Source organism: Arachis stenosperma, chromosome 10, assembly GCF_014773155.1.
Source record: "Arachis stenosperma cultivar V10309 chromosome 10, arast.V10309.gnm1.PFL2, whole genome shotgun sequence".
NCBI lineage: Eukaryota > Viridiplantae > Streptophyta > Magnoliopsida > Fabales > Fabaceae > Arachis > Arachis stenosperma.
The window spans coordinates 3,587,890-3,601,332 of NC_080386.1; the positions used below are offsets into that span (position 1 = coordinate 3,587,890).

At 36.9% G+C, this 13,443-nt stretch overlaps 4 protein-coding genes across 4 annotated transcripts; 2 read left to right on the plus strand and 2 right to left on the minus strand.

Annotated features, from left to right (window-relative positions):
- The first annotated feature begins 1,393 nt into the window (after positions 1-1,393).
- Positions 1,394-3,457, plus strand: LOC130955334 (uncharacterized). Its single transcript, XM_057882174.1, has one exon. The coding sequence runs from the start codon at positions 1,495-1,497 to the stop codon at positions 3,235-3,237; it is 1,743 nt and encodes a 580-aa protein (XP_057738157.1). The 5' UTR covers positions 1,394-1,494; the 3' UTR covers positions 3,238-3,457.
- A 648-nt stretch (positions 3,458-4,105) lies between these two features.
- LOC130955335 (vesicle-associated protein 4-2-like) lies at positions 4,106-6,646 on the minus strand. Its single transcript, XM_057882175.1, has 7 exons — positions 6,040-6,646; positions 5,448-5,518; positions 5,142-5,223; positions 4,926-5,038; positions 4,751-4,828; positions 4,507-4,626; positions 4,106-4,431 (listed from the first exon to the last, which is right to left on the minus strand). The coding sequence occupies exons 1-7, from the start codon at positions 6,182-6,184 to the stop codon at positions 4,366-4,368; spliced, it is 675 nt and encodes a 224-aa protein (XP_057738158.1). The 5' UTR covers positions 6,185-6,646; the 3' UTR covers positions 4,106-4,365.
- Positions 6,647-7,175: 529 nt separating this feature from the next.
- LOC130955336 (uncharacterized) lies at positions 7,176-8,084 on the minus strand. The gene is made up of 2 exons (XM_057882176.1): positions 7,664-8,084; positions 7,176-7,572 (listed from the first exon to the last, which is right to left on the minus strand). Exons 1-2 carry the CDS (start codon positions 7,928-7,930, stop codon positions 7,405-7,407), a joined length of 435 nt encoding a protein of 144 aa, XP_057738159.1. The 5' UTR covers positions 7,931-8,084; the 3' UTR covers positions 7,176-7,404.
- A 1,567-nt stretch (positions 8,085-9,651) lies between these two features.
- On the plus strand, positions 9,652-12,417 carry LOC130956149 (putative PAP-specific phosphatase, mitochondrial). The gene is given in 8 exon segments (XM_057883189.1): positions 9,652-9,799; positions 9,872-9,973; positions 10,043-10,145; positions 10,399-10,612; positions 10,815-11,279; positions 11,389-11,467; positions 11,549-11,599; positions 11,785-12,417. Coding segments are annotated over 8 exon segments (1,260 nt in total). The 5' UTR covers positions 9,652-9,706; the 3' UTR covers positions 11,938-12,417.
- The last annotated feature ends 1,026 nt before the right edge of the window (positions 12,418-13,443 follow it).

Below are 13,443 nucleotides of genomic sequence, written 5' to 3' on the forward strand. Positions count from 1 at the left end.
CAGTTTTGCTTCCTTGCATTAAAAGCACAGCAAAATAACTACTTCAACGAATTAATGCAACAAGGTACTTTTAACATGCATACATATTTATTACTTGTACTATTATTACTCTGCATCCTTATTCATTATTTAATTATCATCACCCAAATATTGTAAATTAAAAGAAAAACACCAAATCATTTGCTTACTTCCATGCAAGATGAACTAAGGCTAAATGCTTTTTATTACCATTTGATAAAACTGTGAAAGAATAGAAAAAGAATAGAAAAGATGAAAAAAATTTATTGATTGTTGATTGATTGAATTGTATTGTATTATGAAGGTAAAACTAAATATATATAGAACATTGGCCTAAGAAAGATAAAAGCAAATAAAGATAAGATAAAAACAACTAAAGATAAGATAAGATAAAATAATAAATACTAAAATTATAACTGAACTGAATTTGTGGGACACGAGATTTCTTTATTATTATCATGGATTAAGGTAGAAGAGTAGTTTAATACCATTGTTTTAGAAAAATCAACAATCATAGACTCAAACAGAGCTAGCTCATTGGACAAGACAAGAATGCAACATTTTCTTTGTCATTATATTCCAAAATTAAAAATGCAGGGGAAAAAAATCCTGTTGAGTTGGATCCAGTCAACTGATTTAATTTCAGATTTGACATAGTATGTAACTATGTATGGAACTTAGTAAATGGCAGCATATATATGCTGCTCATATACGGCAAAAATGTATGTATGTAAATGTAACTATGCAGCATATATATTACTCTTACTTTTCCTTGGTATTCTTTTTACTTGTAATGAATCAACGTTGTCACCACATTATTAGGACGGGTAGATTAATTTAACCTAAACACATACTTAAAAAGTTGCTGAAGCTAACTAGAGTGAGAGTAAGGTTAACTAGGTAGCTGACAGCTTGGTGTAATGTAATGGGATTAACCGCAAAGTATGACCCTGCTATTTAATATTTTAAACAAAAAGCAACCCTTAACAAATCTATTTTTCCTCTGAAATAAGTCAATAACTGTTAACTGCCATCAGTATCACATTAAAAAATTTCCATAAAGTCACATTTTGCAACAATACATGCATTGCTTGCCAGTTGCTTATTTTGCTGACTTGTCCTTTTTGTTACAAGATTCATAATTCACTTCCCCTAAATTAAGTTGTGTTTAAAATAATCAATCAAAATTAGTGACTAATAACTCACCATAAAAAAAACATCCTCTAAATGGGGACTGTGTCTTCAGTGAGTTGCCCTATTCATATGACAATGACCAAACTGTCCTCACCAGGCGAAGCAGGAATTCAATGCGAGTGAGGGTAAATAAGTAAATGGAGAGAGTAGAATCCAACTGCAATGTAAGGATAAGTATAGATCTGCTCTCACAAACTACGTTCTCTCTCAGATTCCACAACCACCGTCGTTTCGCCGGAAAATGGCTTTGTTGCACCAGAACCACTGACAACTCCAGCTATTATGGGCTACGATGAACAACTCAAACCGTGCCGGAATAACTTGCCGGAATCCTCCAATCCCCGGCGAGTCGTCAACCTTATTTCATCCCTAATCTCCCTCTCCCTCTCGATTAGGGTCTTCGCCGGAAAATGGCAACTGATTCGCAACAAGCTTGAGGAGCTGTACTCCGGTCTAGTCGGAGCCGACGACGACCCTTCACTCTCCGGCGTTCTCCCTGCGATCCTCTCCACCGCGGAGGAGTGTTCCGACCTAGCTCGCCGCTGCACCGATCTGACATACAGCGGGAAGCTTCTTATGCAGAGCGACTTAGAGGTGGTTTTCGCGAAGCTCCATTGCCATGTGAAGAAGCTGTCTGAGATGTACACGAAGGGTGTTCTCACACACAGCTACGCTCTGGTGGTCTCGAAGCCTGGACTTGGAGCTTCCAAAGAGGACATGAGGTTCTTCGTGAGGGACCTACTCACCAGAATGAAGGTTGGCGATGTTGGTATGAAGAAGCAGGCATTGATCAACCTCCACGAAGTTGCTTCCGAAGACGACAAGTACGTGAAGGTGATTGTTGAAGTCGGTGACGTTGTTCATTTTCTGGTTGATTTTCTAGGGTCCTCTGAGTTGGAGATTCAACAAGAGTCTGCAAAGGTAGTTTCTTTGATTGCGGGGTTTGATTCTTATAAAGGAGTTCTTGTTGGCGCTGGTGTTGTTGCGCCTTTGGTTAAGGTTTTGGAGTGTTCAAGTGAGACTGGCAAAGTTGCTGCTGCCTTGTGTCTGCAGAGTTTGACTGAGAATTCCGATAATGCTTGGTCGGTTTCCGCTCACGGCGGCGTCACGGCGTTGTTGAAGATTTGTGGCGGTGTAGATTGCAGAGCAGAATTGGTTTGTCCTGCTTGTGGAGTTCTGAGGAATCTGGTTGGTGTTGAAGAGATTAAGAGGTTCATGGTTGATGAAGGTGCGGTTTCAAGCTTCATTAAGCTTATGAGGTCAAGGGACGAAGCGATTCAGGTGAGTTCCATTGAGTTTCTTCAGAGTATTGCATCCGGAGATGAGTCATTGGTTAAGCAGATTGTTGTTAGAGAAGGCGGGGTTCGTGTTTTGCTGCGACTTTTGGATCCTAAATGGCCTTGTTCTTCCAAAACAAGAGAGGTAGTGATGAGGGCTATTGAGAATTTGTTCTTCTCTTGGTCTAGTTGTGTCACTATTTTGATGAGCTATGGTTTTGTGGATCAATTGATGTACTATATTCGAAACGGCGACGTTTCTGTTCAAGAATTGGCTCTCAAAGTTGCGTTTAGATTGTGTGGAACATGTGAAGATGCTAAGAAAGCTCTAGGTGATGCTGGATTCATGGCAGAGCTTGTTAAGTTTCTAAATGTGAAATCATTCGAGGTTCGAGAAATGGCGGCCGAGGCACTCTCCGGGATGGTTATGGTTGCCAAGAACAGGAAGAGGTTTGTGCAAGATGATGAAAGCATTGCTCTTCTTCTGCAGTTGTTGGATCCAGAGGAGGGGAATTCAGGTAACAACAAGTTCTTGATCTCTGTATTGATGTCATTGACGCATTGCAACAGTGGGAGGAAGAAGATTGTGAGTTCTGGGTATGCTAAGAACATAGAGAGGCTTGCATCAGAATCTCAAGTTTCTTCTGCTGAAGCAAAGAGACTTGTCAGGAAGCTATCCACCAATACATTCCGCACCATGCTCAGTGGAATCTGGCACCACCACCACCACCACCACCACCACTCTTGAATGTAATTCTTTTGAATCTTTAACTGATTATTTTTTACATCATGTCATTCTAAGCTGTGCTAATTTTCTGTTTCCACTTTTTTTCAAATTTTATTTGCCTGGCACATGACAAGAGTAGTACAGGCTCTCTGTTGAGATTGTAACAAGAATTAGTGAAGAAAAAAGAAGTTATATTGTTAATTATATGATGATATAAAAGAATGTAATTACTATTTACTAATGGCAGTTATACATACAGATTAGTTGTGTTTTGGAAGTGTTCCAAATATATTATTTGGTTGTTTGTGTATGCATACGTGTGTGATCACATGGAGAAGACATGAATGCTTCAGGGGCATGTGAGATGTGTCAATCTTACTTTTTCTCTGTCCAACATCTAATCCAACGTTATATACAAAGAAGATAGCGATGGATGAGTTTTCCTTGTCTATATTGCTTTGTCTCTTAGCTAGGTTTGCCTAATCTTTTACAATATCAAATTTCTTTTTTGTCAATTCAATCAATAAATGTACAATACGACCAAGCAAGCATGCTTGTTGCCCGGCAAACTTCAGATAAGACAAGAAAATTGAACCAAAACAATTCAATATTGATTAAATGGTTTAAGTAATAGAAGTTGTATTTGGATTAAGATATGTTTTTTATCTAGTAATAAGCGCTTGATCTAACAATCTGTGTGATAATGTTTGGTTGTTATGGGGCATGTATGGAACCAATGAATGGGAAACATGTGATGGAGTAAAGTAGGTTGGGAATGGGAGCTGAGTTGTTAAAGGAACGAGGAGGAAGGCACAGTGAATTCGTGTCGTGCAATTTCCAACCTCTCATCTCAAATGGATGATTTCATTCATTGTGTTCATTGAAGCCATGAAGGAAGCACTTTCTTGTGCTATACTATACTATTACTAACCATATATGCTAGCTCCAAGGGTCTTGAATTTGATGGAAAAAATAAATACATGGAAATATAGTATATATTTATTTATTAAAAAAATTCCTAACAACCAATGAATGGAGAATTGTGCATTGTGGGGTAGGTCTCAACGAACTTGAATAGTAGTTTAGTAATTTGTAGATGCATTAAAATGCAACCAAGTTCAGTGTGCATGTTGAGGCTAATGTTCAATTCTAACATTCGCTATACAGAGTCCCCTGCTGCTCCTGCTTTGCTAGGTACCTTTCCCTTCTCTCTTTCTACAAACCCAATCAGAATGAATATGAATAAATACATATATAGCTCAATTGAAACTTGAAAGTAAGCATACTCACCCATTCATCTATGACAAGCCCTTCACTCATAATCCTAGGACCAGCATCTTCCGGAGGCTTCCTACGCGCCTCCATAGCAGCGTCGGCCTCAGCTAGCTGCCGATTCAGTTTCGCCAGAGCCTTCTCAATGACATAATTACAACCTCAATTAGTAGACTGAGATAATAACAGTGTGTCTCAATTACATTAAGCAAGATATGCTTAAATGAACAAGTGCAGTGTAAGAGTAATAATCAGCACTTACAGAACTAGGACGCTCTGGATCCAGAAAAACAACCTGCAAAATCTGCTCTACGATCACTTTGTCTATCTGTTCATCGAACTGTGTATAGAGAGAATCAAAACCATTGATTCAGAGTCAGAACAACACTCAGGAATTCGCAAAAATATAAGCTCATAAACAAGATTAATTAACTAACCAGCTCAGGGATGTAGTCCATTGGTCCTTTGACCTTCAAGCTCATGATTTTAAATTTGAGTGCAGGTTTTTGTGGTTTTTCATTGTTTTCTGGAGGCTCTACAAACTTGAACACTAGCAAACCAATAACAAATTGGTGTTTATGACAATGTCAAGTTCTGCACAAAAAGTGCAAAGAAATATAGATAAATGAAGACAGAAATTCATTGATTATTACCGGTTGCAATTAGACTCTCGCCTGGCGAAAGAATAGCCCCAGGTGGACGCATGAAACAACTTTTGGGTGCAGTAGTTTGAAACTAAATAAGAAGAACAAATAAATATTGTTAAAATATAGTACATGTTTGAGGGTATAGAACACAAAAATCATTAATTCATATAGTAATAAATGGATTACAACATTTTGTAGAGCTGTGACAATTTTAAGACTTTCTGAAAGTTCGTTGTAACTCAAAATTGCAAATCAGGAATACAAGATTTAAAAACCAGGTGCATAGATAAACAGACACATGTTTCATTATACCTTGAAAGCTACATGGGATTTGCTGGTGTTTTTAATTTTGATGGCACTTCTAACCTGCTTTCCCGGCGCATCTACACATAATACGAAAATTAGAAAGATGAACAGCATAACATAAATCATATGAAGCACTAGAATAGAGTTAAATCTGTGCATGAATAGGAGAATAGCGAACACAAACAGGAAATCATGCACAAGGTTAAAAGTTTATACACACAGAAATTCAAAGAGAATCCAAGAAATAAGCAATTGTAGGATGACTCATCACCAACACTAAGAAACCAATATATCTTTTTACAATTTTTTCACAATTCAAAGCAACCCCATTTTATCTCAGATTTATTATGGCTATCATTCAAAATTAACTACTCATCACATGGGAATAGAAACTACCAATTGGAATTGAAAAGGGGAGGTTGTGTAGGAAAATTGAGTAAATAAAATAACCCTCTATTTCTTTCAAAGGATATGAAAACAGGGGAATTGAATTAACCCATAAAAATGGAAGAAATCCTTTCATGAAAAGTGCTTATCAAGCATGTACATGCAGCGGGTAAAGTCAGAATTATGTGATCAGTGATGGTATGATGCATACAATGTAAGAAGAGCTTGTTGGAAGGATCAAGCTTGAGACGACGAGGGGTTGGGAGAAGCAACTTGGCAAGTGAGGAAAGTGAACTGAACTTGGTGAAGAAGTTGCAGGTGCTGCTGCCTTGTACAGATTCTTGAGGTGTGGCCATGATGATATACTGAACCCAACACAGTCACAACACACATACATAAAATTAAAGCAGAGGAATGCTATATGGAAGCAAGAAAGCAAGGAAGAGAATATAATAAGAATATGGTGGTAAACGTCGTCGTTGACCGTTGACCCTTCTCTGTCTCTCTCTCTATATCTCAAGTGTGAACTAGTTAAGAGAGAAAGAGGGGGTTAATGGGTTATGCTTATGGGTCCCATTTCTCATTTTCCATTTCTTAGAACCACTTAGCTTGCTGAAGGAGGGAGAAGAAGATTGCCATGCATGCATCAAAAGTGGTAATTTAGAACGAGATTTCATCTATCTATAAAAAGAGAGAAAATTAATAGACTCTAGTTATTAGCGAGGTTGGTAACGTGATTGGGACGATGGACATCATCCTATACTTTGTGTGGGAAACCGCGTTTTTACTCCTCAGTCCAACAACAAGAATCAGAATGGCACAAGGTGCTATCTAACTTGGTCCTGAATTTTATAGTGTCTATAACTTGTCTAATCTTTACTTAATTTATTTCTTTATATTTTTCAAATTAAATATTAGTTTTTAATCGTTTTTAATAAGTTAGACAAATACTTGTCAATTTTTAACTTGACTTGTTGGCAGCTTCGGTAATTTCACGGTTGCAGCCATGATCACTTTAGTGTAGTAACCATTAGCACAACTTTTTGGGTCTTCTTATGAAATACTGAAAGGAACAATTATTATAAGAAGAATTTTTTAAACGTTCATGTTTCAATAATTTTAGTTGTTGATTTTAATTATAAAAAAATATATATAATATATATTAATTGAGATTAATTGTTAAAATTAAAATTTGAAAAACTTTCATGTCTTTTGGTACATGAGTCAAAATTCTTATCTATGAAGTTAGAATTTAAAAGATTCCTGAGTGACGAAGGAATAATGGTGAACCAATATATTCCTATAAGAAAATTATACGAATCATTTCCATATGAGTTAAGCAATGATACTGCTACCAGCAACACTTGAAAGACAAAGGAGAAGCATTCCATACCAGAAAACGTGTAATCGCGAATCCGAAAATATTGAGTAACAAAGAAGCGACACTCTTGGCACATTTTACCAGGCCACTAGAATCCAATGCCAAAAAAGAGTGACACCAGTTCCACACACTCTCTCTCTCTTTAACATAATAATAATTATTATCCCTTAAAAAAGCAAAAGAAAATGAAGGGGGTTACAACATGAACTCGGAATCATCCCACTGAAGAACCGCAGAGGCAACGTTCTGCTCCCTTTTGAGTTTGTCTTTAAGGAACCAATCACACACTTTCCCAGCATTCAGCTCTTCAATTGTACACCCTTCTTGCTCTGATATCACTCTCAATAAATTTAGAGACGATATCTATCACCATATAACAACATGAAACAATAAGAGTCAAATTTAGTATATATTGATAGGTGAAATTGTGCAAGGTGAGATAGCTAATAGGTACCGTTAAACGGCATAGAAAACGCTCATGTGAGCTCAAACCAGACATCTCCACCAAACCAGCTTCTTCGAGTGTCAAGAAGGTTCTCTTGTCGGGGTTCTTGTCTCCTTGTTGTCCGCCACTACTGCTGCATTTAACTTGTCTTGTATTTGGTCTTGGTGATGATACCTTCCTTGGCCTTGCTTTGTAACTCCTAATAAGCTTTGAAGGGTTTAAGAGACATGTTGATTGAATTTGAACACAGGCTTTATAGGGATATAGTGAAATCATTAGCTTTACTTCTTGAGAACAGAGACACAGTGGTATTCACCTTCTTCAGATTGTGGTTGTTGCATGAGTCGTTAGGGACTTATCTTTTTCGAGGATTATCCATTTTTCTTAATTTTAGTGGAGGAGAGAGATGCAAATATTTCGCATTGGGCCATTCTTTTTGGTCCAATAATAGTGGGCCTAATGTTCAAACACTTGAAGAAAATAAAAAAGTCTACCTTGTATTGTGTGTTTGAAACAGAAAATAAAACAACATACAATGGAACCACTGAGTTGTTCTAGTAGTTAGTTCACTAGTTCGCTAAAATAAGTATTGGGATTCGAATTCCGCCTTGTACATGCAGTAATGGCCAACGACAAACCCTTAAATGGAACTCAGTATCACGACGGATTAGTCCTTGACCTGTGGGGCTGAAAAATACCGTACAAAATAAAAAAAATACAACGGGTCGAATATAATAACGAGGAGTGCAAACCGGCAACAAAATTTATGATGTTTAATCATCAATTAACTATTATTAATATTTTTAATAGTGTAAAATAATATTTAATAATATAAAATTAATTATTTTTTTAATAATTAAATACTAACTAAATTTTAATAAAAATATTTATTTCTAATTTTTTTCATTAATAATATGTCTAATTTTTTATCCATATAAGATTTACAAGCTTGCATAGAGAGAAAATAGAAATTAAAAATAGGTACAGATCTAATTGGGACCCCAGCAGCTCAAGTACATGACGGTACGTAGAGACTCTTCAGCCTGTTTGATCTTGTGGGAGTCGGAAGATTTGATAGCAGATGAGTTAAAAGATGAAGATGAGAATCTTCTGGCTTGCTTTGAGGAAGGAGAGCATGCAGAGTCCTTGAGAGACTTTAAGGTTGAGTAGTCACACTTGCTTCTTTGATCCTTCATTCCTTGAACCACTCTTACCCCTCCCTGGTACATCACCCTACACATGTACCTCAAGCTCATAATAATCTTAACACACACAATGACCTTCGAAAATTCAAGATTGGATTATTGCCTTATTGGCTAAGGTTAGGTCGGGATATATAAGAAAACAGAAAGCGGGTCAAGCAACCGGATGACAAGGTGGAAAGTGGAAACAACCGGCTCAAACAGTCAAGATGTGGCCACCCATTTTGCCCAGTTTCCTAAGAACCATGGGCCCTATTGGCCTATTCTATGGGTACCGGACACGTGTCGGTTTCAGCCATTATATGAGATTATCACACAAATCTTACCACGTAGGATGCTGGAACTTTAACGTGGCTAGTCTTAATCAAAATGTACTTATCTTCAAATTTACCAACTAGGCAACTTTTGTGTACATTCTGTGGAAGATATTTTGGAAGCGCCGTGGATTGTGGACCCACAGATTCACTTTCGTTTCCATTATCGCCTACATGAATAGATGATAGATATATCATCAAAAAAAAAAAAAAAGAATAGATGATAGGTACATATAGTTTTTTTTTTTATTATGACTATTTCTTCCGAAAATTCTCCTTTTAATCGTTTGGTGAGTCCATCAAAAATCGAATATATTAATATTTATTTTTTTTTGGTAAATATTAATATTTATTTAACTACTGAGTTGTGACCTCATCCATCCCCGTAATTTTTTTATTATCATTGAATTGAGTGCCTAACCCAATTATAAAAAATACTAAAGCCCAACCCAATAAAAATAGATGGGCCAAGTGGGCCCAATAGTGGCCGCCGTTTCCTCGTCAGAGAAGAGTGAGTGAGCAATAGTAATCGGGTAATGGATATGGTGCCGGTGGTGGTGCGTTCCGCCTCTCACGTCTCCGCCTACCGATACTTGGACCACCGCCGCGGTACCTCCCCACGCTTCCAAGTAAGGTCTCTTCCATATTCCACTCTTCTTCCCTGTATCTTTCACTCATTTCATTCGATTACATTGCATTAGGTTAGGGCCAAGCTCCCATTTGAGCAACAAGATGCCAAGTATTACCAACACCTGGAGGCTGCTGTCCACGTTGTTCAGAGGGCTTGCCGTCTCTGCCTCCATGTATACATCACTTATATTCTTTTCTTTTCCTTCAGGCATTCCAAATATCATGTGTCATGCACTTTGCAGGTGAAATCATCTCTCTTTTCAACTGACGCCAATGTTCATCAAAAGAATGACCAGACTCCCGTCACCGTCGCAGATTTCGGAGTTCAGGCTCTCATCAGTTTCGGTATTAACATTATTCCATTTCCATGTCTATCTCGTCTCTATAATTGTGGAGAGGAACACACTGAAAAACTTTGAAGATGCGATGCGATTCATTAATAGATTCTTGTATAGTGAGATAGGCGAATTAGTCACTCTATATCAGTTATATTTATATAACCAACCTGGTATTTCTGAGCAGCACTTGCATTTGAAATCATTTATCAGAAATTAATCAGAAAACCTTGGTGATATATCTTGTGTTATTACAAACATAGAGTTAAACAAGCTGTTTCCTTCAATACCTCTGGTGGCTGAGGAGGACTCTGCCTACTTGCGATCAAGAAACTTAGCAGGTTCTGTGCTTGATGCAATCACTGCTATAGATAGTCCCACTTCCAAACCATTGACACAAGATGATGTGCTGGAAGCAATTGATAGAGGTGGCAAAGATGCTTTTTTATTTGGATCAGAACCGGCTACGTATTGGGTGTGTATGTCTAACCAATTCAATCAAATACTATGAGATGGTTGTTCACATTGCATATCTATACATCAGTAAATGATGATGAGTTCCCAGTTTTCTGTATGGATTCCTAGGGTCTATATATACTAAGTTTTAATGTTGGAAATTCATAGAGTTACATCTTACAGAAGATAAGGTATACTTGCGTTGAATTTATTTTCTTTGTAGTATGTCATAGGTTTATCTAACTTTGCCACTATCTTCATCATAGTCTGAGGGAATTCCAAATAAAAAAAAAAAAACACTAAACATACAGGTTGGTTTGGCTCTTGTGGTTGAGGGAGAGATTGTAGCTGGTGTTATGGGCTGCCCCAACTGGCAGGAAGATTTTTCCAAGAAATTCCCAGCTGAACTTGAGGAGGTTGCAGACATGCTTTCTGCATCAGGAACTATAATGATTGCTCACATAGGCTGTGGAACGTGGACAAAAAGGTTGAATAGTATGCCGAAATTACCTAGTGTTTGGACCAGATGTTTTGTGGATGGGTCTAACTTAGTACAGAAGGCACACTTCTGTATTCCAGATAGCCAAACTTGGGAATCTTTGCCACTATCGTCATCATTTAATGCAACAAACAATGTCGATGATGTGGGGGACAACCAAGTTCTTCTTTTGGCAGCATGCTGTGGAAGGTCCAATATATGATCTATATTTGTTTCCAACTTTAATAAATTCTAGCAAAACTTAGAGCATTCTAGCTAAGTGCTGCGAGAGTTGACATTATTGTGAACCAATGCACAGTTTATGCAAGTATTTGATGGTGGCCTCAGGTAGGGCATCTGTTTTCATTCTCCGAGCAAAAGAGAAGACCATTATAAAGGTAGCCTATCAATTTTTAATCTATCATTTGGTTCTTAATTTATTCAGTGAAGTTTTATTTATTCTTCTTGGTCCTGTGTAGGCTTGGGACCATGCAGTTGGCATGATATGCGTTCATGAAGCTGGTGGAAAGGTATCGTTTCCTATGTTGTTTGAGTGTTATGATTTTAACGCAATTGGGTAGCAAGATGGATGATGTGCACAACGGATGGAAACTCTTACTTGTACTACTTTATTCCATCTTGGGTTTTTGAATTGCTTAATATATAATTGTACTTATGTCTAGTATATTACAGTTTAGTTTCTATGCTTTGTTAGATAACTGACTGGAGCGGGAGTGAAATAGATCTTGCGGCAGATCAAGCTGGTCGGCGGGTTATATTTCCCTTCGGGGGAGTCCTTGTCACCAACGGCTGTTTACATCATCAGATTCTGGAAATTATCTCTCACTCTACAACTTCATCACTTTGATGTTGTGGATTGATCATTTATTCATTTTTAACTATTTTAATTTGTCTATAATTCCGTCCGATCAATCTCTCCTCACCAAATGAGGAGGTTGATAAAGTGAAAAAATAAAAACTACAAATTCAATGGTGCTAAACTCTCATTTTCTCACTCTATTAATCTTCCCATTGTAAAGAATCTTTTCCCACAACCCCCCTCCCTCTCTCTCAAGTGTGTACACAATTGCCATTTCAATTAATTACCCAACATATTCGTAAGTGTAATCACATAAATGAATTGAACCCCTATTTTATCATCATGTAACTGGTTACAAAACAATTTTTGGTAGGTGCTTACTTTGATGCACATTGGAAATATACTGATATAGAGGAGAGAGTAAAAATCATGTTTTTTAGATCTTTTTTTTCATTTTTCTTTTTCTTTGTACCTACTCTGTATTTCATGTATTTTTTCACTGTGTGCGAGTGTGAACCATTTTTGTATACTACATTATTTACTTTACCAAAAATAATGTGAATTCATGGTGCATATATTATTCCTGCATGCTGCATTTTTTGATATGCCACTTTTTTTTATTGAGAAATATATTTATTATTTTTGTAAAATTGTAATAATTTACTGGGCTTGGAGTTGAGGTTCTAATCTATCACTCTATCAGTACAGGACCAAAAAGATCAACAGTAAACATGTAGAGGCATGCGAGACTCAGACCAAAAATAACAAATAAATAACATTCCAAAAAGGAGGAAACTAAGCAAATTCTAAAGCACCCATAGGCAATGGAAATCCTAGGCAATGACATAAAACAACAATGACAAAAAAATCTATAAATCAGGTCTAATAGATAATTAAAGATTATATATATATCACACCTCTGAAAATATATCAGCTCGAACTTCTAATGACAAATATGACAATGCCTCCCTTAAATGAAACTAGGTAGACAAAAGAGGTGGGGATTAGTTGGCTCTTTATGTGCACATCCAATCCAATTAATAAATGATAAATATGTATCATACTTTTTTGGTTCAACCAAGTACTGATGTCTATTAAAATTGCACCAATACAAGATGGACACGATTAGATTTCGTCTCCGGATTAATATGATTACCACTTAAGAAATCACCCTATTTCTTCTTGCATGGACTTACTTGTCCCCTATATGCGTAATTTAATTATTCATAATTCATATTCACATATAAACATGTGGTCCATTTCTTCCCTATTTCATTATTTTTATATATAGGATAAGAAGACTCTTATAAACCCTGATTTATGCAGGAAACTGAGGAGAGTTCTCGAGCTCCATTATTTTTATTTCACAAGCAGCAAATCAGCTTTGCTCATCTTTGTTAAATTATATATATATATGTTTGTATTATCATCAATCCATTTTTGGACCAGACTCAGTTCTTACCAATGGAATTAACAGAAGATGATGATGGAATTAAAAAAAAGTACGTGTTAACATAGTAGTGCTACCTACCTCTCTAGTGGCGTAAGCTTCGG

Bases quoted from the DNA above. Each gene is read 5' to 3' on its own strand.
- LOC130955335 (XM_057882175.1), bottom strand. From the start codon at position 6,184: ATGGCCACACCTCAAGAATCTGTACAAGGCAGCAGCACCTGCAACTTC. The intron at 5,224-5,447 runs GTATAATGAAAC...CTTCTTATTTAG, and splicing joins AATCCCATGTAGCTTTCAAG to TTTCAAACTACTGCACCCAA. The intron at 4,627-4,750 runs GTAAGTGCTGAT...GTCATTGAGAAG, and splicing joins ATCCAGAGCGTCCTAGTTCT to GCTCTGGCGAAACTGAATCG.
- LOC130955336 (XM_057882176.1), bottom strand. From the start codon at position 7,930: ATGATTTCACTATATCCCTATAAAGCCTGTGTTCAAATTCAATCAACA. The intron at 7,573-7,663 runs GTACCTATTAGC...ATATGGTGATAG, and splicing joins GTTTTCTATGCCGTTTAACG to ATATCGTCTCTAAATTTATT.
- LOC130955334 (XM_057882174.1), top strand. From the start codon at position 1,495: ATGGGCTACGATGAACAACTCAAACCGTGCCGGAATAACTTGCCGGAA.